At 40.0% G+C, this 25,046-nt stretch overlaps 2 protein-coding genes and 1 long non-coding RNA gene across 3 annotated transcripts; 2 read left to right on the top strand and 1 right to left on the bottom strand.

The window, feature by feature from the left end:
* Positions 1-170: 170 nt before the first annotated feature.
* eri1 (exoribonuclease 1) lies at positions 171-2,667 on the top strand. The gene is made up of 7 exons (XM_079485954.1): positions 171-512; positions 688-848; positions 955-1,168; positions 1,348-1,431; positions 1,583-1,692; positions 1,776-1,890; positions 2,136-2,667. Exons 1-7 carry the CDS (start codon positions 426-428, stop codon positions 2,376-2,378), a joined length of 1,014 nt encoding a protein of 337 aa, XP_079342080.1. The 5' UTR covers positions 171-425; the 3' UTR covers positions 2,379-2,667.
* LOC306910987 lies at positions 1,870-4,968 on the bottom strand. The gene is made up of 2 exons (XR_013788222.1): positions 4,162-4,968; positions 1,870-2,374 (listed from the first exon to the last, which is right to left on the bottom strand). It is a non-coding gene; the product is annotated as an uncharacterized lncRNA (long non-coding RNA).
* Positions 3,686-24,326, top strand: mfhas1 (multifunctional ROCO family signaling regulator 1). The gene is made up of 3 exons (XM_079485953.1): positions 3,686-6,988; positions 22,245-22,605; positions 22,689-24,326. The coding sequence occupies exons 1-2, from the start codon at positions 4,144-4,146 to the stop codon at positions 22,373-22,375; spliced, it is 2,976 nt and encodes a 991-aa protein (XP_079342079.1). The 5' UTR covers positions 3,686-4,143; the 3' UTR covers positions 22,376-22,605; positions 22,689-24,326.
* Positions 24,327-25,046: the final 720 nt, after the last annotated feature.

Raw genomic sequence — 25,046 nt, 5'->3', positions numbered from 1 at the left:
TTTGTATTTTATTGATATTACCTGAAATGAACAATAAAAGCAAATTAACTCTTCAAATATATTTTAATTGGTAAAACGTTTAATACTTAAATGTGAAGGTGTTTCATGTGAAAGCTAAGAGGCTTGTATTTTGAAAAGTGCTTTTATTTTACAAATGGTTTTTCCAATTCACGACGTTTTCCTGTTCACGTTGAAACGTCATAGTTAAGCGTCAGTTGCTTGGCGCACATTTATAAAACTCGCTGCTTTGACGTTTTTGTATGGGTTTAAATATTTATCTAGTTACACAAAATAGACCAAAAAGCTAACATACAAGCATTGAGTTGATATCGCGACAGAACGAGGTTAAAAGACACGCTTTGAACGCGGGAAAAACAGATGTGCTTCTGGAATGAGCTAACGTTAATACTAGACTGTAAAAACACATGGAATCCCAGAAAAAGATCCGCCAGTCTGACGGAAATACGACTGGCGCCTCTAGGAAAGACGAGGACGAAGAGTGCTGCTCCTATGTGAGTTTTTAATACAGTCCAGTTTTGTGCTTATTAGCGCTAAACACACGTTGTTTATATGAGTTGCTTGGCGTAACATATGGAGCTATTGTTAATGATCAGTGTAGAAACTTAACTTGGCTGTAGACAAAAAAGTTAAAATGACGTTAAAGCATCTTCGTATTGTTTCATTTAGACCGCCTGTGACAAAAATGAAGAAAGGGAACCATCCTCCCCAAATCGGGGCGATTTCAGTGATCCGGTTTATAAGGAGATCGCAGTGGCAAACGGAACCATCAACCGAATGACCAGAGAGGAGCTGCAGGCTAAATGTGCCGAGTTAAAGCTTGACCCCCGGTACTGTGTACTTGATCTTTATGTGTTTTGCCTCAACCTGCTGTTACATCATTTTTAGCTGTCTGCACTTTTTTTAATGCCTTGTGTTGTATATCTGTTTTCCCAGGGGTGTTAAGGATGTGCTGAGAAAACGCCTTAAAAGCTACTACAAAAAGCAAAAATTGATGCATTCTGCTGCAGGGGGGAACAGTGAACTGTACTACGACTACATCTGTGTGGTGGATTTCGAGGCAACCTGTGAGGAGAATAACCCACTTGACTACCACCATGAAATAATCGAGTTCCCCATGGTTCTGATTGACACGCACACCTTGGAGATTGTGAGTTGGTGAGAAAAAGATGTATGGAAAACAAATGGAAGTTATCATGGATAGTTGAGTTTAATGAGATTATTCAGATCTGATTTCTGAACACTTATTGTTAGACAAATACTGTCATCTTGTTTGAAATCCTTTAATTTTTCAGGATTGTGCTAGTTATGCTGTTACTGTCATTACAGGTAGACACATTTCAGGAGTATGTGAAGCCAGAAATAAGCCCACAACTCTCAGATTTTTGCACACAGCTTACAGGAATAACACAGGTAAGGTTTCACAGACCGCTTACTTAATGAAACCATAGTCATTTTGGGATATGTAGTTTTCTGTGGAAATTGCATTGTGACTCTATTGTCTTTTGTTACTTTACCTCAAAAACTTGAATATTCTGCTTCTCAACATGTTTTGTTTTGTCAGGAAATGGTGGATGAGGCGAAAACATTCAATGCAGTTCTCAAGCGAGCAGTTTCTTGGTTAAAGGAGAAGGAACTTGGCACGAAGTACAAATATACGTTTTTGACAGATGGGTAAGGATGGACTTTCAGTTTTAAGCCTTTTAATCTTAATATCCAATGACATAACATTGAGAAACATTGCTTTTCCTCTCTAGGTCATGGGACATGGGTAAATTTTTATATACTCAATGTAAATTGAGTCGCATTAGATTCCCACAGTTTGCCAGGAAATGGATCAACATCAGAAAGTCTTACGGAAATTTTTATAAGGTGAACGTTTTTGCATGATTTTGTCACTTAATCTAAATTAAATGAACATTGTTTTTACAAAATCACTTTGTTTCTTTCAATGTAGATATAGACAGATTTTGATCATAACAAATATTAGTTGTTTATATAAATGCATAAATTGAATATTATTAGGTCTTTACTGCAGACGACGTATAACAAAAGACTTTGCTTGTAGCAGTCAAAAAATAAACAAATTCAACGCTTCTCATGCTGATCTCTTATAGGTTGCTCGTTCTCAAACTAAACTGATCTGCATGCTGGAGAATCTTGGCATGAAGTATGAAGGTCGCCCCCATTGTGGTCTGGATGATTCCCGCAACATTGCCAGAATTGCAATTCACATGCTGAAGGATGGCTGTCAGCTCCGGGTCAACGAGTGCTTACATTCAGGAGAACCCAGGAGCGTGCCGGTCTCTGTCCCTTTTGAAGGAGCACCGGCACCACAAAAGCCTAAGAGCAGAGACTGAAAACAGAATCAAAACATTTTTTTTAGTGTAACATCGAATGTGGGCAAATTTGTTTCTGTATGACCAAACCAAATGTTGATTTGAAACAGAGTGCATTAGCCACAGTGAATACTACACATTTGGCTGAAAACTGAAATGCTCCAAAGTTGCGATAGAACTTGTTCATTAGGCTTTTTTCAAGTCTAATTGATGGATGATCAATAATTGCACATTTGTTTTACTTGCTGTTGTGTATTCACTGAAGACTCATCTTAATTTTTTGGCTTTTGTCAATAAACACAATTTTGTATCACTGTTTGATGGTATCTTAAAAACCTGTTAAATATACATATAAATAATACAGCCTTTCTTAAAATATTTTTGTGGTAAAATACAAATGTGCAAGATAATTCATTAAGGGACTTTGCACTCATGGTCATTGTGTATGCGATTGTTATGCAACAGTTTATGAACACGAGGTTCATTTTGTCTATTCAAATGTCCTCTAATTTGACAAAGCCATACAATGTGTCATGAATTAAAATGATATGAACAGTTGTTCATTTTTAATATTCAAATTATTAATACATTATAACTTTTAGAACATGGAAAATGTAGGCTCAAAATTAATTGTTTAGAAGGGAAAGTGCAGCTTCGCATTATTTCCCATAGATGGCGACAAATAGATGAAAATGTAAACAACACCAACAAAGTCAAGTCACGTCGGGTTTATTTGCATTATCACGGTTAGATTTCTCGTGCCGTATAATACAGATTTGTTTTTCAATTCTCTTGCCATAGTAAAGAGACCTAGATCCACCTCCATTCTTGAACAAACGGGATCGATCTTTTCACTTATTTGAGAAGACCTATATGTTTTTGAAGCTCGATATAAGCATTTAATGTAATTTTGTATCAGTTAGGCAAAAGCAATCGTGCACGCGAGGCAGAGGAACCTAAATACATCTGTCTACGCAAGAAAATACGGGACGCGACCACGAGGATTACGCGGAATTCCAACGTCACCACCCAGTCGACCAATCATACGGTTTGTTTATGCGAGCGTCAGGCAGCGTTTATTTATTTATTCGTTTGTTTTATTAAAGAAAAAGAAACAAAGCAAGGCGACGTTCGTTGTGATATTGTAATATACTCCGCAATATATCAGTGTCTTATACAAAAAAATGAATGAATAATTAATCAAAAAGAGAGGTACAAATAAACATCCCTAATAAAATGACCAGCGTAAACACACGGCGATATAAAAAAGAAGATTGTGACTGAATTCTTATACAGAATATTGTTAATAAAACATTTTATAACATGGCAGAGGTGTGGTGGGGGAGCGGGTTTACGGCTGTGACGCAGCGCTGCTCGTCTGAACGCACACTACTGACTGCATGCGGAGAGAATAGGCGGAAACACACAGGGAAGGACTCGAACAAACACCTCTGCCCTTCTTTTAGATATTTACTATCATGTGGTATCAAAGGACGCGCAGGGGGAATCGCCAGACCCTCGAACTGGGCAGATGTGACTTTTGATGTGGCTGTTTATCCTGCGGTCGGTGGCGCAGATGAAGAGGATGCGTGAAACAACGCAGCCCAGCCCTGTTTTCTTAAAGCGATTGAAAGGAACTACATTTTTCGGATGATGGCATTGTTTGGACGTTGTTTTCTCGTGGATTGCTGTGGATCGATGAAGCGAGTGAAAGCAGCACCATGTTACCAAGCTGATTGATCACTGTGCTCAATGAGAACAAGAAGGAGAGCGCAGCTGCCTTACGATGGCTGAGGAGACTAACCTGAAGACAGCCAGATTATGGAGGGATGCTGCCCTGCGTTCCAGAAAGCTGCGGAGCAATCTGCGACAGCTGACTCTCAGCACCAAAAACAGCCAGAAAATCACATTACCCGATGATATCAAAGAGATCGAGGTCCTCAATCTGGGTAATAACTCCCTGCAGGAGCTCCCAGAGGGGCTGGGCTCGACCCTGACGAAGCTTCGCGTTCTTATTCTCAGGAGGAACAAGTTTGTCACTGTTCCCTCTGCGCTATTTCAGCTAAGTCAGTTAGTTGAGTTAGACATCAGTCACAACTGCCTGGGTCACTTTTCTGAAGACATAGATCTTTTGAAGTGTCTTAGAAAGTTGTGCATTAGTCATAACAAAATCCAATACCTGCCATCTCAGATTGGGACTTTGCAGTGTCTGGAGGAGCTTGACGTCAGCTTCAATGACTTACGTGATTTCCCCAGGTCCGTGTCGAAGCTCAGAAAGCTCAGAACACTTGATGTGGATCACAACAAGCTGCAGCGTTTCCCATCCGAAATCCTCGCCCTCAGTGACTTGGAGGAACTGGACTGCTCTGGGAATAAACTCGAGGGTCTTCCGGGAAATATCATGATGCTTCAGTCTATTAAAATCATGTGGCTTAGTAGCACCCATCTTACCTCCCTCCCAGAAACGTTTTGCGAGCTACAAAATTTGGAGAGCCTGATGCTCGATAATAATGTTCTCACAAAACTCCCGCAATCATTTGGAAAACTGAAAAAGTTAAAAATGCTCAATCTGTCATCAAACTCCTTCGAAGATTTTCCTCAGGTTATTATCAAAATCGCTAGTTTGGAGGAGTTGTATTTAAGCCGGAACAAACTGACGTTCCTCCCTGAGGAGGTGGGACAGCTGTGTAATCTTGCTAATTTGTGGTTGGATAATAATAGAATAACATTTCTCCCGGACTCTATTGTAGAGCTGTGTAAACTAGAGGAGTTGGTTTTACAGGGTAACCAGATTGCCATACTCCCAGACAATTTTGGAAAACTTGCCAAAGTGAACATATGGAAGGTGAAAGATAATCCTCTCATTCAGCCTCCGTATGAAGTGTGCATGAAAGGAATCCCCTACATAGCTGCCTATCAGAAGGAGCTTGCACACTCTCAAACTGCAGTAAAACCCAGACTTAAACTTGTTTTGATGGGCCATGGCAATGCAGGGAAAACCACGCTCAGACAGTGCATTATCAGCAAACCATCGGATGCCAAGATGGCGATCGGAGGTAGAGGTGTCGATGTTACAAACTGGGTAGCAGATGCTGATCGGAGCCTCACGTTCATCGTATACGATCTGTCAGGTAAACAAAACTATGATCTTATTAAACCATTTTTCCTCTCTCCTGGAGCTCTCTATGTGCTGGTTGCGAATCTGAAATCATATACATCCAAGAGCTTTTATTCGCACGTTGGGTATTTTTTGCACCTGCTCAGTGCCAAGGTGCCACATGCGGTCGTGTGCATTGTGGGAACCCATGCCGACGTGTGTGAAGAGCTAGAGATTGAAGAAAAGTGCCTGGATATTCACAGACAAATTTCAATCCAAGAAAAGTTGGACACTGAGTGCTTACAAGTGCTTGCCATGCAGGTCGACGAAGCCCTCGAGCAGGGCTATGACATTCGCACGTCTAACCCCCATGTGCTCTTTTACGGGGTTTCGGATAAAAACCTAAGACGTAAAAAGTCCCAGTTGCAATATATGCTGAACAATCGATTACAAATCCTGTCTCCGGCGATTTACGTCAGCTGTGTGGCGGCACAGAGGAACATTCAGCACTTGAAAGAAAAACTCATGTCCGTCGCTGATCACAGGGAGATTTTTCCCAACCTTCACAGGGTGCTGCCCAAATCGTGGCAGATGCTTGAGGAGCTGCATTTTAAGCCGCAGGATTTATGGCTTTCTTGGTGGGATTCGGCCCGGTTGGGTTTGCAGGCGGGGCTGACGGAAGACCGCCTGCAAAGTGCTCTGTCCTACCTGCACGAGAGCGGTAAACTGTTGTACTTTGAAGACAGCTTGACACTTAAAGAATATGTCTTCCACAATCTGCCAAGGTTTATCGCCATCTTGAATGTCTTTTTCCAAAGGGACCTCGCTTCGATGCTCGAGAAACTAGAGACTGAGGAAGATGATGGAGATCCACACAACGTTTTGCAGATGCACAGTCAGGTGGAGGAGTTTTTATTGCACGGTGTGTTATCGTCAAACGTCATCCGCTTGCTGCTTAAACCCTTGGTACAGACGCAGCAGGACCTGCACCTGATCATGGAACTTCTGGAGAAAATGGGGGTGTGCTACTGTGTCAACAAACCTCGTGGTAAGCCATTTAATGGTGCCACTGTCTTGTATAAGTTCCCCAGTCAGGTCAGCAATGAACAGCCCCACGCTGAGTCCTCGACCGGCGGGGGTTCCATCCCTGGTCAGGTCTTCTCAGTTGAGCATCTGCAGATTGAATACAGGTTTCCTTTTCTCACCCCTCTTGGACTTTTTGCACGGTTCAGCGTGCAAATAAACAGCCACGTGGTGCAGCGATCTGACGGGAAGCATCACATCTTTGCTTACCGGGGTAAAGTGCCTGTGACTGTGAGTTACTGGCCCTCCCGGAGCAGACTACAGGGCGAGACCCTCTCCATTTCCAGCCATGCATCTTTGCCAAATATCTGGACGGCTTGGCAAGCCATTATTCCCCTGGTGGAAGAGCTAAATGTTCTTCTGCAGGAATGGACTGGCCTTCACTACTCTGTGCATGTCATGTGCTCCAAGTGCCTGAAGAGAGGATCCCCAAACCCACATTCCTTCCCAGGTTAGTGTATTTTTCATATTTTTTCATGGTTTTGTCTTTTTCTTGCAATGTGCTAAATAAAGTAGGGGAACGTTTTTCATGTTCTGCTTGTATATTTGCTTGTATTATATTTTGGGAGCATAAATTGAAACTGCACTTTGTGACTGTAGAGCTAGTTTTAGCGTGACACTGATATGAAGTCAGAAATCCATCAGCCTTGTATCTCAAAGCAAACAATACTGTATTGACACAACAAGTAATCTTTGGACCATGGGATCTTACTTTACCTTAGGATTAGCTGCCAAGTAAACGCTGAAGCACAAAAGGCTGAATCATAAAATGATTTAATTTTGGGCTGGATCTCGGCTAAACAAAGAATGATACATGGCTAGCGGTGACAGAGGGGGTGTCTCACTGGGCTTGAAGCCACACCTAGAAACACAAATTAGCTTGAGCTGTCTGCTGTGCTGCTGAGCACACAGGCTTTTACAGTTACAGCAGGGGCAAGGGTTGTTATGGCAGCATTATGCCTCACATCATCATGGGATGCAAGCACAGCAGTCAATGCCGCAGAACGGACATCGATATGTCCTTAAAGGTATAATTTACCCGAAAAAGAACTTTTGTCATCATTTTCTCACCCTCAGGTTGTTCCAAACTTGTATGAAGTTTGTTGTTCTTTTGAACACAGAGAAAAATATTTAGAAGAATGTTTGTAACCAAACTGTTCTGGGGCACTACTGACTTTCATAGCAGGGGGAAAAACTACTATGGCAGTCAATAGTGACCCGGAACTGTTTGGTTACAAACAGTCTTCTGAATATCTTTCTCCGTGTTCAACAGAACAAAGAAATTAATACAGGTTTGAAACAACTTAAGGGTTAGTAAATGAAGACAGACACTTAATGCACATGTCATTGCATAAGATAATAAAATATAAAGCCAGCTGGCACAAAAAAAGTGCTAAATCTTCTCGGAACTAACTGTGCTTTTTTGTACATTTCATTAAATTTTTGCAGCTACTTTTATCCACCTAGTCTAATGGTCATTTTTTTTGTGAATTTATAAACTTTGTAGTTTGTTCACACAGCTGGAGTTTATCATAATACCTATAAATGTGTTTTAAGTTTGATAACTAGAAAGTATCCAAAAACTTTATTTTAAAATGAATTGGCTTGGCCTCAATAAATGCTCAATAAATGCTGAAATTTGTTTTTGTTTTTCTTATGATACAAATAGGTTATTGTCATGTTGCTCTTTTAAATTGCATCGTTATTCTGGTAATTTTGGTAAATCATCTTTATATGTATATATATTGTCTTGTTCTTCTTTGAGGACAGGTTCACATGTGGGCCATTTCAAACCCTGAGGCCTCTTGGTAAAGACTTCAGTGGCTTAATGAATCAGTGGCTTAACCGAATTAGTTGAGTCATTAATGTTAACAGATGTGCAAGCTGTGTGGCAGAACTCCTTTTTGTTTTCCCATAAGCAGGTGAAGACCGAACAACAAGTTTTTTTTAAACCTGCCTTATTTAGAAATTGTTTCTGGCCCATATGTTGACGTAGTTTTGAAGCTTGACTCTCTGACAGACTATACACGGTGATAGTAATGTCACCTAGAATTTATGTGGATGTTAGCTAACCGTATCAAAATACAAATGTAGTTATATTTATTAACTAAATGCCTTTCAATTGCACGTGAGAGCTTGTTTGGGTGTACAGTACATATTATAAGACACTTAAATTAACATTGCAGACAGTCTGGAAAGAAAAGTCGGTAGACTTGTTATGCAGGTGATTTAAACTTGCTGACCTAAACATACGTGTTCTCGAACCCAGTTTAGACTTTGCCGTCATTTTTAGTAAAGCGAAGGTCAATGGTTGATCTGCTTGTATATAATTACAAGCTTCAAAATAACAAGCTTTTTTCAACCGGTAACTAATGGTTCTAGTAATGCAAAGCGTCTTCTAGGAATCAAATATATAGTTCTAGATATATTTATAAAGGATAGTCTGGAAAATCCTGTCTGTCATTGAGTCCAAAATTGAGGAAGCATAGTTCGCCCAAAGTGGAAAATCCTGTCATTATTTACTCATCCTCATGTTGTTCCAAACCTGTATAAATGCCTTTCTTCTGATGGACACAATGGAAGATGTTTGGAATATTGTAAGTAACCAAACAGATATCATCCCCCATTGACTCGCATAGTATTTATTTTCCAACGTGGCAGTAAATCGGGGTTGAGATCTGTTTGGTTACTGACATTCTTTCAAATATCTTCCCTTGTGTTCAACACAACGAAGACATCTCTACAGGTTTGAAATGACAGTAAATGACAGAATTAGAATGATTTCTGGGTGCACACTTTAAGCCATACACAAGATCTCTGATATTGATTTTCAAATTTTTGTGTTCTCATCTGACATGTATTTTTAACTGTGTTTCCTACAGTGATTTGTTTTAAAGAGTAACCCTATTAGGATAGATATTAGTCATTTTGTGGTAAGTGGTAAGGCAACATCGACATAGATTATATGTTCTTGATTTACACTAGACCACATTTGCTTCAAAACTTAAGTGATGTGGTTGTTTGTGTGTTTGGGTGTGCAGGGTCGGTTTGATTCCTCTCAGTGATGTTCCACTGTAATCCCCTAATGGATTTGAAAGAATTATCCAGTGTGTGAAAGGGAAACTTCAGTTCTAGGCTGGCAAAGATTGTTGAGTCAATGTGTACTGCCATTGTTCGGTTACCAACATTGTTCAAAATGTCTTTTGTGATTTAGTCACTCTTGTGTGATTTAAAACCTGTATAACTCTTTATTTGATCAAACAGAAAATCTGATATTTTGAGAAATGCTTCAGTGAAACAATGGAATTCAAAGGAGGATAAAGCTGTTTGGTTACGAACATTCTTCAAATTATCTTTATTTGTGTTCTGCTGAAGAAAGAAAGCCTTACAGGTTTAAGAGTGGGTTATATGATAAAAACCGTTCCTTTAACTTATCACATGTCTTACATGAGAACTGTCAACCGTTGTTTTCCATTTCTGTTTCTGGAGGCACCTGAACACCACACGTTTTCAGAACAGGAACACTACCGTAGACAGCAGTTATGGTCAGTGTTTGTCACACATCGTAACGTTAAGGAAGTTAAAAGTTTTCCCAAATCTCCCTTAGGGTCAGGGCTGTCAGTGGATATGAATGAACATGAACTTTGATGTGCATTTTGATTTGATAAACACTATGGAAACTTGAGTTGAATTTTGTATGTTGTGGTCGACAAGGTCTGCTCGGGTCAACAAGTAGTTCCGCTCAGCCCAATGCCATAAAATCTGCTTCCCTCTATTCTTGAACCGGACCTCCGGAAACTCTGGCTGTAAAAACACTCCGCTGTTGGAATTCTGGGAAGTGATGCTGATTTTGAGATTTGGCCATATATCTCAGTAATGGTCAGCTGGAGTGTCTGTCTAACCTTTCTTTGGGATTTTGATCTACACTCGGTGGATCACCATGATTTTGGCCTTATTATGAAGGCAGTTTTATATCTCCCAGCTGAGATTATTTCCCAACACTGAAGAAAAGTTTATATGAGATTTACAGCAGCGATATGGTGGATGTAAAAGTACTATTTAATGTCATTTAGTTGTGAGTGTTCTTTGTGCCCTCCATTTTATAAAGCCATTTATTCTTTTATTTAGGACACAGCTTTCACCCAGGAAGGATGGCTATCACATCTAAAAGTGAAACAGGAAATCTGGCGGTGGTTTTGGAATAATGGATCGGGTCACGAGTGAAAGTGAAATGGATATGGCTCTCATTTCATGTTTTTGTGATTTTATCCATTATTGCCTGTAGTCAGTTATCCAGAATGTAACTCACCATGGTTTTATTGCTTCAGTTGCGTTTATGTGCAGTTCTTAAGAGACTGAAAACGTGCCTTTTTAATGCAGGTTTGAATACGTATGTATCTTACGTTTGTTTTGCACACTTCAGGATGAAACCCTGTGTTTCAGAGCAACCAGAATAATCTCTGTGAGGTGATGTCAATCCTGTTATGTCACTCTGTTCCTTAGAGGTCTACATAATAAGCCTACAGAATTATCCATGTGACGGGCGCAGGACTTCATGAGTACTGGTCTGGAGGGTTTATTGTGGCATGCGGTCCCGTGCATATTTGCATTTATTTGCAGGAAATGAAAACTTGAGAAACGAAGTATTTTTTCAGACCTTAAATACTCATATTTTTATAAGCAATAGAACAGTAGTATTTCTACGTGTATTTAGGGAAAGATAACCTCGATTTATATCACTGTTTTCAAGTGTCCATGCTGTCAGTATTTCACATTGCTGTTGGATGACTTCCTCACTCCTGAGGTTTAATTTTGTTGAAATTCAACGGACACTAGACTGAAATCGCCCAAATACCTCAAGAAATGCTGAATAAATGGGTCTCTTAATTTTGTCCGTGGCTGTATAATCCAAATCCGACCCAGACAAGATACAATTATGGATATAATGTATGCATGGTGCTTGCAAGCCAAACGTGTCACTGCGACACTGTCAAAGTACGTGTCTTTTCAGAGGTAGATCACATGCTGAACAAGGTGCGATGGAGGTTTGCTGGTTTACACAGAGTAGATTAGCAGGAATAGATAGGAGCTATCATCGTGCTAACAGGCAGGCACCGGAGTTCTGTTTCCTGCTCTGTACGTGTCCTGCACTAGTCAGCTGGTTACAGGTTTCTTTTGGACGTAGTTTATTTTAGCCTAGTTTTTATTTATCTTCTCTCCGTCTTCTGGGACCCGTTTCAATAAGGAGGTTCAAGCAACACTGAGTTAAAATATGAACTCTGAGTTGATTTACTCAGATAATCGCTACTCTGAGTTTTCTGTTTCAGAACAGCTGGTTTCAATCAGTTAAATCCACTCTGAGTAAGTTCACCCGAGGTTACTCGTGTTCACCGCGGCTTTAAAAAGCCATCATCAATTGAGCGAAGATAACACGATTCACCATGGCAACGCCACGTGACAAAAAACGCTCCGTTTATTTCTCGCCAGTCGAATTGGAGGAACTATATATATATATATATATATATTATGTATATCGTATATGTATAAACATATATACCTACGATTTTTTGTCATGTAGGTGCAATCCTTCTGCAATAAAAAGAACGTGGCAGCAGCTGGAAATGAAATATAAAAACATCATTCAGTCCGGTGAGTTTAAATGCTCTTGCTGGTAGGATGCCTGACTGGGAAATGTTTGATATATTTAATAAACTGGCCTTGAAAGTTATGAGGATATGAGAACCGAGCACTGTGGCTATAGAAGACAAAAAACTGGCCATGCTTGCCCCTGCTCCAGCTATGTGTAACGGAGGCCAGCTAGAGATGCTCTAGCGACAGACGTAATAGGGACTGCGGTCGTTAGGCTCGTGGTTAGAGCGCCGGTCCCTCGTTCTGACCGACGGCAGTTCGAAGCCCGCGCAGAGCGGGGCGAGTGGGACCTTTTAAATGTGCACCCAATCACATTGGGAAATCCTAAAGGGTATTTGAATTATTAGAGGTGGCAGCAAGAGCACATTTATTTGATCAGCTTATTCAGAAAGACGTTCACCATTCACCTGCAATCCTATGAAACTCCTCTTTGATGGCTCTCACAGGAAACTTAACACAAATGTATATAAAGTGCTTGAGAGCGATACACACTTTTCTTACTGCTCTGCATACAGTTGCCTTGCTAACGTGTTCTGCATCCCCGGTGTTATATAGAAAGCTTCCGTTAGCAAAGAAACGTAACAGAGAATCTGCTCAGATGTAAGAGTGCAGCCACGACGAGTGAGGTTTGTGATGTAAGGATGAAGCAGAGTGTGAATATATTTAATGGACTGTAAAGAAAAACTGTGCCTCTCAAATAAAGAATCCTCCGGATATGATAAAACATCCAAACGTGGCTTCACCATATATTCTCTCCCGACGTAAATGTAACTCTCTCTGAATGAATGCAGCTTCCTCATCTACGGGTACTGAATAAACGGACATTTAATGTCTGTGTTACGAACTTGTGCGCGATTAAGGAAAACGAATGAAAAAACGAACGGCGAAGGCAATTTCAACACCGCTCGCGCTTCGAAAAGGGGCGGAGATTGTAACAAACCTCGGGTTAGTGGAATAAAACCTGCTCCCGACCAGGTTAGGTTCACAGAGTAGGTTACTATGGTTACTCACTCTAAGTATAAGATACCTTGATTTCTGAAACGGGGTTGACTTACCCCGCGGTCACGGGTTTGATATACCTCGCGTTCTGAAACTGAAAACCCAGAGTATCCCGTTTTCTGGGGTTAACTTACACTGAGTTTGCTCTTACCCTGCTTTCTGAAACGGGTCCCTGGGCCTATCAGTTTCTGCTTTTTAGCTCTGCATCTGCTCAGAGGCTTCAAATAATACAGCGAACAAACTTTTTCATGGGATGTACTTTAAATCCTCCAAGTTATTGCATTGACTGCCAAAGTTCAACATGACTGTTTTGGGGCTATTTAAGACAATGCAAAACCACATCAATGTCAGTAAAGTGTTGTAAGCTGTATAATGAGCTATTTACATAAATCATTCGTGCAAGAAGCGTGTGTTTGTAAAGGAATGTCATTTATCACGGATCATGCTGTTTTTGAGAAAGAACTGTGAACATTTCGTGTGACTGTGATGTTGATTTTGTGCAGTTGTGCGTAACTGGGTGGATGGGGAACACTGATTGCGATTCACACGCGGTGTTAATGCTACACGTTTCATTTCTTGAGGGTTACATAACTGCGGGACTGCCAGCTGTAACGTGTTGTATGTGGACAGATCTGTTTAAAAGGAGCAGTGAGAACGGTCTTGACCTTCGGCAGTAAATGCAGTGTAAACGTCCTCCAAAGGGAGAGATGCAGTTATTCCGGGAAACCAGGGATATTCCGGAGACTGTCTTGGGGTCAGGAGAAGTCCTGTGCTTCTTGAGAACTGTGGTTAGAACGTGTATTCGATATATAGCTTTAAAGAATGTGTTTTCACACATACTGTGTGCGATTTAGTAACCAAACAAATGATTATTAAGTGCTGTTTGCAACCAGGCTGTAGATACAATACGTCTTTAAGGTTAAGTGTGTCATGTCTGCACCCATAGCAATACTAAAAATATTGACTAGATGATTACTTTTTATTCTTTTTATCATGGCTCCTTCTATTCCCATTGTTACAACACACAAATAGTCCTGCCCTCATGCTTAAGCTTGAAGATGGCCGACCAATAAAGCAACTCAAAGCTATTATAGTTTTGTTATCAGTTTTGTTGTATTTTTATAATATTTTGATTTAGCTTTTATTTTGATTATTATTCCATATTTTTATATCGTTTGTCACACTGATTTTAGTTTGACTGAATTGGCGTTCGGAGCGTTTACGATCTCTTCAGCTACCATTAAGCATATTAGCTTGGAGAGCTCCGGTGTTCTCTCCGGGGGCTTTCTGCATCCCCAAAATCAATGCTAATTCAACTGCTTGTATGATCTCAGCTCGCCCGTACTGACTGCAGCTTTGTGGACAGCACTGCAGCGTGTGCACTGTGATCTCATTACACACCAGATGTGAACATCTGTCTCGAAATCTGGGCAGATGACGGATCAAGCTTACAACGGCCCTTTTGCTGTCCGTGCACAATGCAACTGATAGCCACGCTTACACTCCGGAACAAGAGTGTTCGATACTGAACAAGACTGATTTGAGTTAAAGGTCCAGTGTATGACAATGAACTCCATCTATTGGTGGCAAATAGTAACCACGGCTCACACCATCCCTCCCTTTCAAAGCACTATGGCGGCTGACACTGGACCAACATGTCGTCATGTTTTTGCTTCTTTGCCGAAGGAGAAAGTGTTTGTCCATTTATGGCTACTGTAGAAACAACAAGACGAATTCCATGTAAGGGGACCCGCACTTTATGTACAAATAGCTCATTCTAAGGTAATAAAAACATAACGCTTCATCATGTTAGATCTTTTTACACCTCTGAAGACATATTATTATATTGTATTTCTATCAATCCGCCATAAAATTACATACAGCACCTTTAAAGTGGGGTTTTCTCCGTTTCTACACATTTGTTGATGTAGGAAAGAGGAAAAAGGGCCACCTGTCTTGCATGTTAACTGCAGTAAGTGGCTCTCATGGGCTTGTCGATTGGCTGCTTTGAAGGTGTCATTATGAGCAGCAGGCTGCTTGACCTTTTACAAGGTGAAACAGATGTAATGAGGGTTTTTGCCTCCTTCCAGTGCTTATCTTCCAGTGCTTATGTAATTTAAACCCACTCTCAGTACCATCTGGATGAACCACAAGCTAAGTGAATGATATCAAATCATTAAAAATGAAGATGTGATGAAAAAACGTTGGCAACCATACAACATTGACCTCCATTAACTTCCATTGTATGAACACAAAACCACTTCACAAGAGATTCCTCCAAATATCTTCGTTTTCTAATCCACAGAAGAAAGAGTGGTACAGGTTTTCAATGACGTGAGGGTTATAGACTACAGGTTAGAAAAATGTGTCTTTTTTCCATTTAGTAAAGAAATATAGCATGTCGTAGCATCCTCCCCTTCAGATCGTATGAGGACAAGTTAGGTCTTGATCTTGTTGTGATTAAGATGTCATCGGACATTGTGTTAGATCTGAGTGATGTGTTTGTGTGTGATTTACAAATACGGACTTTGGAAATCACATTTGTCCTAAAAGAAATGTTTATGAATTCCTCAGTCTTCATTCAGGTCTGTGCAGCGTCGACTGTGCCAATTCAGAGACAGATACAGATCGGTCATAGTCTCTTCCTCTGTTTATTTATCCTCATTGTTTGTGATGAATGAAGCCTGATGGTGATCTTCCATGTCAGTGGTTCTGCAGTTCTTCTCACCACTGTTTTTATATTTCTGTCTCAAGTATTTTATGACCCATGCGGTATGACTTTGGAAGTTGGACAGCGTTGGGTACTATTTCTGTCAAATGAAAACTATAAGATTAATCTTAGCAGTTAAAGCAATAATAGAAAGCAAAGAGATTTGAAGAATGTAACCATAACGCTTTCTATTGCCTCTAACATATGAGATCTTTTCCTTTATGAACACAGCCTAATACTGTCTCTATAGCTTCTACGTGTAAGTTATGTGTAACCAGATTGTTTCTTATTGCCTACATTTGGCGATTCGACTACAATGAATAACGGCTACTCCTGTGTTTTACAGATATGCAGATTTATTTGATTCTTCATGGTCTTGAGCAGACTTAAGTATTCAGGGTTGTTCAGTGACAGATTTTTTAAAGCATTGAGCATGTGAGATTCACTTCTAACCTTGAGCACTTGGCTCTTCAGCAGAGCAGACAGCTGCGTGGAAATCTCATCAGGTGCTGACTGAGACATCTGAATCCAGACGGCTGTTAAGCTCTGGACACGTGCCGATGAATGAATACACGTGTGCCACGTATGTTTACATCAGGGTTTATTGTTGTATTATATTGGATTGTATTGTGTAAGGGTGTGAACGGAAAATAATTCTCTGCTGGTTCAGATTTAGTCCACATTTAAATTTCAGCTTTTCTCATATTAGTTAAAGGAATAGTTTACCAATAAATACAAATTCTGTCATCGTTTATTTAACCCCAATTTATTCTAAACTTGTATATGTCTCTTCTTCAGTGAAACACAAAAGAAGATATTTTGAAAAATGTCTCCGTGGTTTTGTGTCCAATAGAATGGGGTCCAGTGCTGTTGAATTACCAACATCTTCAAATATCATGTTAAATATCAAGAAAGAAAGTCATACAGGTTTGGAATGACACGAGGGCGAGTAAAAAATGAAATAATCTACATTTTGGAGTAAACCCTTCTTTGATGAAGACTTTACATACAACACATACACTTTTATATTAAGGATTTTCTAGTTAAAACATCTATGGTTGAATTCAACTTGTATGCATCAGCAGCACCTGCTACGTGTGTACGTGCATGTGTTTTGTTGACCCGGTTTTGCTCCTTGTGTTTTATCACTCTGGGTAGTGATAATCCTTGGAACGACTGGCTGGCCTTTGTATTTTATACCGAGATTAACTGGCTGCTCATGAACCGCTCTGATGTCCGGACTGTATCCTTGTTTGATCTCCATCATCCAGCAAACTGATACAGAGCTCAAACACTGACATGTGAATGATGCATTTGACCATATGTGCTGCAGATGCAACTATTGCTATTCATTGAATTTCCCTCACACAAATTAAAGGTGAAAGGCTAGTTATGTGTAATTGCTATTCAATTGTAATATGCGGTTTTAAAGTCACTAAATATATGCAGTATGAGTACTGTAAGCATCAATTGTTGTAAATCAAAACAGTAGAGTGGGATTATCTGTTTGTCCAAGCAAGGGGGGGCGGCTTTTGCGGGCAAATAGTTGACCAGTAGTCTCAAAATTGTTTTGTTTTGTCTAGATTGCATAAATCAGGCAGAACTGTGTGACAAACTTTTTATTTCGGTCAATTCCGGAGGCAGTTTGTTTTGGCAATACGTTTTGTGAATCCACGTCCTCTGGACACTCAGGAAAAGGATGAAGCATTCCAGGATGTCTTTGACCCAGATTTCAAATTTAACAAAGGGTCGCAGAACAAGTCACAGTGTGAATGTGCTTGGAAATATCTGGAATGCGACTGCGAGCTTGACAAGCTTTTGTCTTTATGTGTATTTTGTGGTTGATGTCTGAGGAGTGTTACTGATGGGACTCTTTTAAAACTTAATTCAAGACAGATACACAATCCATTAAAGGGACAGTTCACCCAAAAACTGTTATTCTGCCATCTGTTACTAACCTTCGAGTTGATCCAAACAGTTTTCGGCCACCATTGTCTTACTAGTTACTAGTTTGGTTACAAGCATTCTTCCAAATATTATAAGAAATAAGAAATTCATACAGATGTGGAACAGCTTGAGGGTGAGCAAATGAAGACAGCATTTTAATTTTGGGTCAACTGTTCCTTTAAATGCTTATAATGCATAAATGGGATTACACATACCTTTTTACATCAACATGAATCCAATTTTCGCTACTAAATCCCTGTTCCTGTTTGTATTGCACACAAACTAGCTTTTCAGGTCTTGTTTTGAAATCTCACTTTTCTGAATCCACTCTTTATCAGTGTTTAGAAAACCAAGACAAGGAATGTAGCATTGAAATACAAAGACAAGCAGTAGATTGTGGGAGCGGAGTCAAAGCCAGACATGGCATGTGTGAGTGTAGCAACAGTGCTTTTTTGTTATGGAGATCTGCCTCATTGTTTCATACTCTGTGTTGCTTCCTGTCCCAGAGAGTTCAGGATGTTTAACAGCGGTGTGCTCGTATTGAGCTTTGTCTCTACTGCAGGCTTGACTACAAGTGTGTTTATAGACTCGGAGTTTGAAGCTATTTGGGGTAGTCAAGTAACTCTGTAGATTCAAGTCTTTGTACTCCCTGCCTCCGAGGCATGGAACAGGTTTACTTCTGTGTGACTTATGTGTATTATGTGAACAGGATGAGCTCTCGTTTTTGTTATTGAAAAGCTTTCTCAAGGTGTCGAGTGACTGTGTTTTAGTCCGTTCTTGTAAGAGAATATGAATGCGTTTACTTGATATGTGTTGAAAGCGAGCATTACAGTGGAGACATTTGTCTTAAATGAATCTTGCAGTTTAATAATCGTATTTTTGATTAAATCTGCAATCCATAGCTTTTGTCATCCCTGTTTGAATCATGAAATTGTCAAATGGTGTCAAACTGACATCATACCCCAAATTTTAAACCACTATTATAAGCTTACAGTCGTGAACCAGTAAGAGGACTCCTATACACTTGTTTTTGTGTGCTTGCCCAATACTTGCATTTATAAAATGAAAAATTCAAGACTTTTTCTTTTAGACATGAGATTAGGGTTGGTATCTGCTAAATGTAATAATCTTTATTATAAACAAAATGTATACAAAAGTTATCTCTGCCATAGTTACGGCCAACTTTTTATGCAGCCCAAAGTCCCAAACTAGAGCAAGTAAATGAAAAATTCATTTAATTTCTGAAAGTTTTTCGTTTCGTCATGTTTTCATAGCCCCCCTCAGTTGCGTGTCGTCACCCCTGCGCGCCTGCAGACACAATTCACACGGGGACCGAGTTTGTCATGACAACGGCACGAGTTTGTGTTTTCGGACCGGTTAAAAAGATGCGCGACCGCGTCGCTTGTACAAGCGTGAATCATGTTACTACGTATACAGTTTTTTGCCGCTATTATCAACGTAAATGATTACGCTGACAAATAAACAAAATTGTTCAAACTTAAACTTGTCTAGAAACACCCCTGATGCCAACATTGTCTTGTTTTTTTATTCCCTCGGGCGTACATTGTCTTTAAATAGCTAACCAGATACCTGACCTGTTAACCGTGTTTAGAAAGCGTCAAGCCTCTGGATTCTAATGGATTGTTGGGGGCAGGGTGGGTGCTTTTTTAGTGACCCCCCTTTAGTGTAATAATACACTCCGCTGATAAACCTATGCGGTTTACATCGCTCATTATTTCCTTCCATCAGTAAGAAGAACTTAAGTCACTTTGTTAGGGAGTCCAAGAAGTTTTTTTCCTTTTAAGGACCTAACAGCGTACCTCAGACAGTGAGAACAAAACGTAAGTTGAAATAAAAATGGAGAGCCTGGCAGGTCCGAGCATAAGAATGCACCTAAATACCGGAATAAAACCGCCAGATTCTTTAGCCTTGATGTCAGACCTTAATTCAGCCGTACCTTCACCTCATATTCACAGCATTGTGACCCAGACTAGAGGAAAAGTGTGAATCAACACACACCCTCGCCTTTTATTCCCATAAAAAGACCTCTGAGGATGATATCATGATCGCTGTGTGATGTGAATGCATGTCAAATCAGTGATGAGAGCTTTCACATCACCGTATGCTAACTGATGACAACTGTTTGCTCATATCAAAGAACTTGTGTTGCTGTGGCATCTGTCGCGGTTGGCTGGCCTTGCTTTGGCCTTCATCTTTTAGCCGACTGGCCTGGTTTAGTGTAGGGGAATGCCTCCTTTATATAGATTAGAGGCGAGCAGGAATCAATAGAACTAATGGAGCATAAGTGATGTACCAGTCAGAACATTGTGCTGAGGGCACCGCAGGGCATACGACCTACTGCCTTCAAACAAGGGCTTGTTTTCCCGGAGTGTTATTTTTTTGATCAAGTTTCCACAGGAAGTTTTCACATATGCTTGATCTAAAGTGTAATGTTTAAAATGAACTTTTGTTGCATCATTAAACTGTTTTAACACACACTGTGCAGAAGGCTTGCCCGCTGATGGGGGCTTAGAAGGAATAGGGAGTTCATGCAGGGAAGCATAATTATGTTTGTCTTTTGTTAAAGGGATAGTTCACCTTCATCTGGAAGTTCTGTCATTGTTTTCATGCCCTCTTGTCATATGACTTCTTTCTTCAGCAGAACACAAAAGAAGATAATTAGAAGAATGTTGGTAACAGAAAACCGTTGGTACCCATTGACTTGCATTGAAAATCTCACAGGTTTAATGATGACAAGGTGATAAAAGGGAAAATTAAAACAAGGTTATTTTTTGGGCTCTGCTGCATGTTTTTTGTACATATTTTTACACACGAATCCAGTGAACATAAGAATCATTTTAACATCAGCGGGCAACATGTAGATTTGACCACAGTCATCTCGATGACAAAAAAGGGTCCTATGTACAATATATCACCCAGAAATGAATATTCTTTTATCATTTACTCACCTGTAAATGTCACCTCATGTTGTTCAAACCCTTTCTTTCTCCAGCAGAACTCCAGAGAATATATTTTGAGGAACGGCAGTAACCAAACAACATTGATGCCCATTGACTTTCAATGTATGGATTGGACACAAAAGTTTTTCTTAAAATATCTTCTTTTGTGGTCCACATGTACAGGTTTTGCATGACATGAGGGCAAATAAACGATAGTAAAAATGTAAAGGATACATTATTTCGTTTATCAGTTCAATGCTGTACCAGTAGAATTTTTTATATTACTTATTTCAGATTAGGATGAAATGCATAGCAATATGATCAAACACACACATTTCTTGGTTTAAACCAAATTCATTGTCACATGTATGGTTTGGTTGAGATTCAGCGGTGTACAGATGGATCTCTGTTGTTCAGACACAGCCGACAGTCTGACTGCTGCTGTGTTCAATAATCTTATCTTTGGCACTGACACATGATGTCATGCTTTGTCTTACTGCAGTGAGGCTGATCCCACTTAAGTACATAACGTGTGCACATTTACTTTCTTACTGGATCACAGGAATCCTTCATTACAATTTGGGCTGCTTAGTCTGAACTCAATGTACTTGTTTTGTTGTAGACATCCATTGAGAGTCTTTCTGCTTGTCAGTGAGTTATCAGTCATAGAGCGCTGCAATGGACAATGGGTCATTTTTCTGATATATTTGACTGCTGCTTGCCTCAAGTGGCCAATCATAATCAAGCATTCCTTAAGGACTTGTAATATTTTAATCTTCAGTAATTTACATTTACTTCTCTTTATTTTGTGGGATGAAATGCAGGACATCAGTTACTAGACTTAACAGATGGTTTCTCTTTTTATTTATAAATAAAGTTGATTTTATCAAGAAAACATGTGACTTACTGGTGGAAACTGCATTAATAAAAGGTTCTGTTGTGGTTTGCATTCCCATGACCCCATTAGTCATTTGGTAGACTGAAAAGAGTTTGTGGGACAGTGCCACCATGTGGTGATGGGGTCGCATCTTTAAAAAGTGCTGCAGTATATTTCAACATTGGTTGAATGCTATCAATCCATATATACCTGCTATAATAATAACAGGTATCAGATCGATCAGCTTGGAAATGTAAAGAGATAGTTTACCCAAAATATGAAAGATGAAGAACGCTCGTAACCAAACAATATTGGCCCCATTGACTTTCATTGAATGAACGCAAAACCACTGAGACATTTTACAAAATCTCTTTTGTGTTACACAGAATACAGAGTTATATACTGTACATGTTTTTAATAACACGAGGGCGAATAAACTATATATTTGAGGCTAAACTATCTTTAATACAGAAAAGTATTTTCTGTAAATGTTTACATTGCAGTTGTCCTGCTCAAAACCAGTATGAGTTCAACAAAAGGTATTTTCGATCTTTCTGTATTGTAGGTGAGCTGTTAAGCCAGCCCCGACCTGAGGGATTGACGGAGATCATCTGCCCCAAGAACGGCTTGGAGCGGGTCAACGTGGCGCTAGTTTACCCTCCAACCCCGACTGTTGTTAGCCCCAGTCACAAATGAAACACTTTTCCTGCAGATGGCGATGATGGACCTCCACAAACCCCTGCACATCTTTCCTGTAATATTAATACGTTTACATACACAAGTATACATACTTTTACACTTTTACTGTTGCCTCTTCTGCCCTCAACGGAGGGGGATGATGGACCACCTTACACCTGAGAAGTTTAGAGAAGGTTCATAATGGATGCTTGTTACAGAGAAACGATGACGTCAGCTTACTTTTACAAGTAAGTTTTGTCTAAATTACTATGAAGCTGTATGTATTTAGTTATGTTTGTATTTGTTTCACTTATTTATTCCCTTATTTTAGGGTTATCAGCTCTGACTGCCAACACACGATGAACTGACAGTATTAGGAACTGTTGCACCTACATTTTCTTTCTAACTGTGTACACCTGTTGGTCCACCGGATGTTCATCTGAAAAGCTTTTTATCCACTCTGAGCCTGTCTTAATATTAGAGCTACTCTGTTCAATTCAATCTGCTGAAAGTTTTTGGAAATTGTACCCAGAAGCATCTACTGGACTGAAACTTTATCTGTACTTCTGTGGGAGGATCTGCTGTCATGCAGATGGATAAGGGAGGACACTGAATTCTTCCCGGACATGTGAAGACTGATGGCTTGTGGTTTAAATGATCTTCTACTACAAATGCACGCCTCTGAAATGCGGGAAGGATTATGAAATATTTAAAATGCACTAGAGGTTTAGTGTATCCAAAAGGACATTTTTTATTGTTGGACTTAAATCAAAATCTAGTAGTTGTGAATTTAAGGAAGTCAGTAGCTTTGGGTGAAAAGAGGAGAAACTGTATTTACATATATTACATGTAACCAAAGACATCAACATATTTCCTATTTCTCTCTCGCTCTCTCGCTCTCTCTCTCTCGCTCTCTCTCTCGCTCGCTCTCTCTCTCTCGCTCTCTCTCGCTCTCTCTCGCTCTCTCTCGCTCTCTCTCGCTCTCTCTCTCTCGCTCTCTCTCGCTCTCTCTCTCTCGCTCTCTCTCGCTCTCTCTCGCTCTCTCTCGCTCTCTCTCGCTCTCTCTCTCTCGCTCTCTCGCTCTCTCTCTCTCTCTCTCTCTCTCTCTCGCTCTCTCTCGCTCTCTCTCGCTCTCTCTCGCTCTCTCTCTCGCTCTCTCTCGCTCTCTCTCTCGCTCTCTCTCGCTCTCTCTCTCTCGCTCTCTCTCGCTCTCTCTCTCGCTCTCTCTCTCGCTCTCTCTCTCGCTCTCTCTCTCGCTCTCTCTCTCGCTCTCTCTCTCGCTCTCTCTCTCGCTCTCTCTCTCGCTCTCTCTCGCCATCAAAGCTTAAAGTCTATAGCATGGCACAGACATTTGCGTGCATAAACACATATATTTGCCATCAGAAAGGTTTTCGTCATTTTTTTCTTTTGAGAATGTAATGAATGTGAGATGCAGTTCTGGACACACGTGACCGGGAACACTGATGTATAGTTGTGGATGCACCAATACAAAAATACAGGATGACCACTCATCCTTCACACTTGAGGAAAATTGTGTAAGCATATCTGAACTATATCATTAGTTAATGCATATGAAATTCACTGAACGTGCTCTTTAAAAGCAGTTTCTGAGGCATATTTTATCTATTAAAATGAAAAAGTGCACATTACCAAGAACAAAGAAGCAACCCTTTTTATAAGAGTTGATTCGTACTTACAATTGTTGTGCATCATTTCAATGTTTCTCTTTTGAAGACGAGAGATTCTGCAATACATGTGATGTTTTGCGAACAGTTGATAAAGTTTTGTACATAAAATGGTATTTTTATAAGCCGATGAGCTGTCACTGATATCTCACTTTATTTACTGTGCATTGTGCATGGCTACTGTGCTCAATGTAAAAGTCACAACTGTTTTCTAAGTTATAAAGAGGTTACTCTTTGTCATTGTAGAACCACAAAGGCACCAAATATAAAGGCTGGTTTCCAAACTGTTGTACGGTTTGTTTCCTTGAATTTTCCTTTTCTCTGTGGGGGCACACAACCTAATTCCCCTTTCCTGCAACGCGATATATTTATTAATGCTGGGTTCACACCAAACGCGAACAATCGCGTTCCACGCTATTACTTGCGGGAAAAGTTCTGGCGATCTGACAAATAATTTCAACCTTCGCGGTTGGTATCTCTGGGTTCACACCAAACGCGACTGAAGTGTTTTGCATGAGTAAATTACATACAAAGTCAATGCAACGAAGCGTATAGATAGAATTGCATGTCACTTACGTGTAAACAATGAACTTTTCCCAGGGTAAAGAGCGTGGAGCACGATTGTTCGCGTTTGGTGTGAACCCAGTACACTTTTTACTACTGTCCGTGTTTTACGGAATATCACTAAAGAAGGCTGTCTAGTTCACTTCACAGGTCATTGTCATCCAACGACTGAAACGTGGCCAAGGAAACAGAAGTGACGTGAACTCTTGTGTAACGTATTATCTCACAAATGATAGCGATTTATTTCATTGTTATGAAAGTAATAATATTCAGCTCATGTTATCTAGGCTATGGTTTCTTATGTGTCTAAGGCAAAAAAAATTTTTTAAAGCTAATATTCAGTTGCTTTGACTTTAAACGAATCATGATCAGGCTGAATATAAAGTAGGCCAAGTTAAAAACGAATTGATAAATGTACAGTATTAGAAAATGAGGCAAAA

The sequence above is a fragment of the Barbatula barbatula genome (assembly GCF_947034865.1).
Source record: "Barbatula barbatula genome assembly, chromosome: 22".
NCBI lineage: Eukaryota > Metazoa > Chordata > Actinopteri > Cypriniformes > Nemacheilidae > Barbatula > Barbatula barbatula.
Note: the sequence above shows the minus strand (reverse complement) of the source record. Positions and strands in the feature narration are given on the sequence as shown.

Excerpts from the sequence above, each read along its gene's own strand:
- eri1 (XM_079485954.1), top strand. The coding sequence starts at position 426 with ATGGAATCCCAGAAAAAGATCCGCCAGTCTGACGGAAATACGACTGGC. Across the intron at positions 1,169-1,347 it reads ACACGCACACCTTGGAGATT|GTAGACACATTTCAGGAGTA; the intron begins GTGAGTTGGTGA and ends CTGTCATTACAG. Across the intron at positions 1,432-1,582 it reads AGCTTACAGGAATAACACAG|GAAATGGTGGATGAGGCGAA; the intron begins GTAAGGTTTCAC and ends TTGTTTTGTCAG.
- mfhas1 (XM_079485953.1), top strand. The coding sequence starts at position 4,144 with ATGGCTGAGGAGACTAACCTGAAGACAGCCAGATTATGGAGGGATGCT. Across the intron at positions 6,989-22,244 it reads AAACCCACATTCCTTCCCAG|GTGAGCTGTTAAGCCAGCCC; the intron begins GTTAGTGTATTT and ends TCTGTATTGTAG.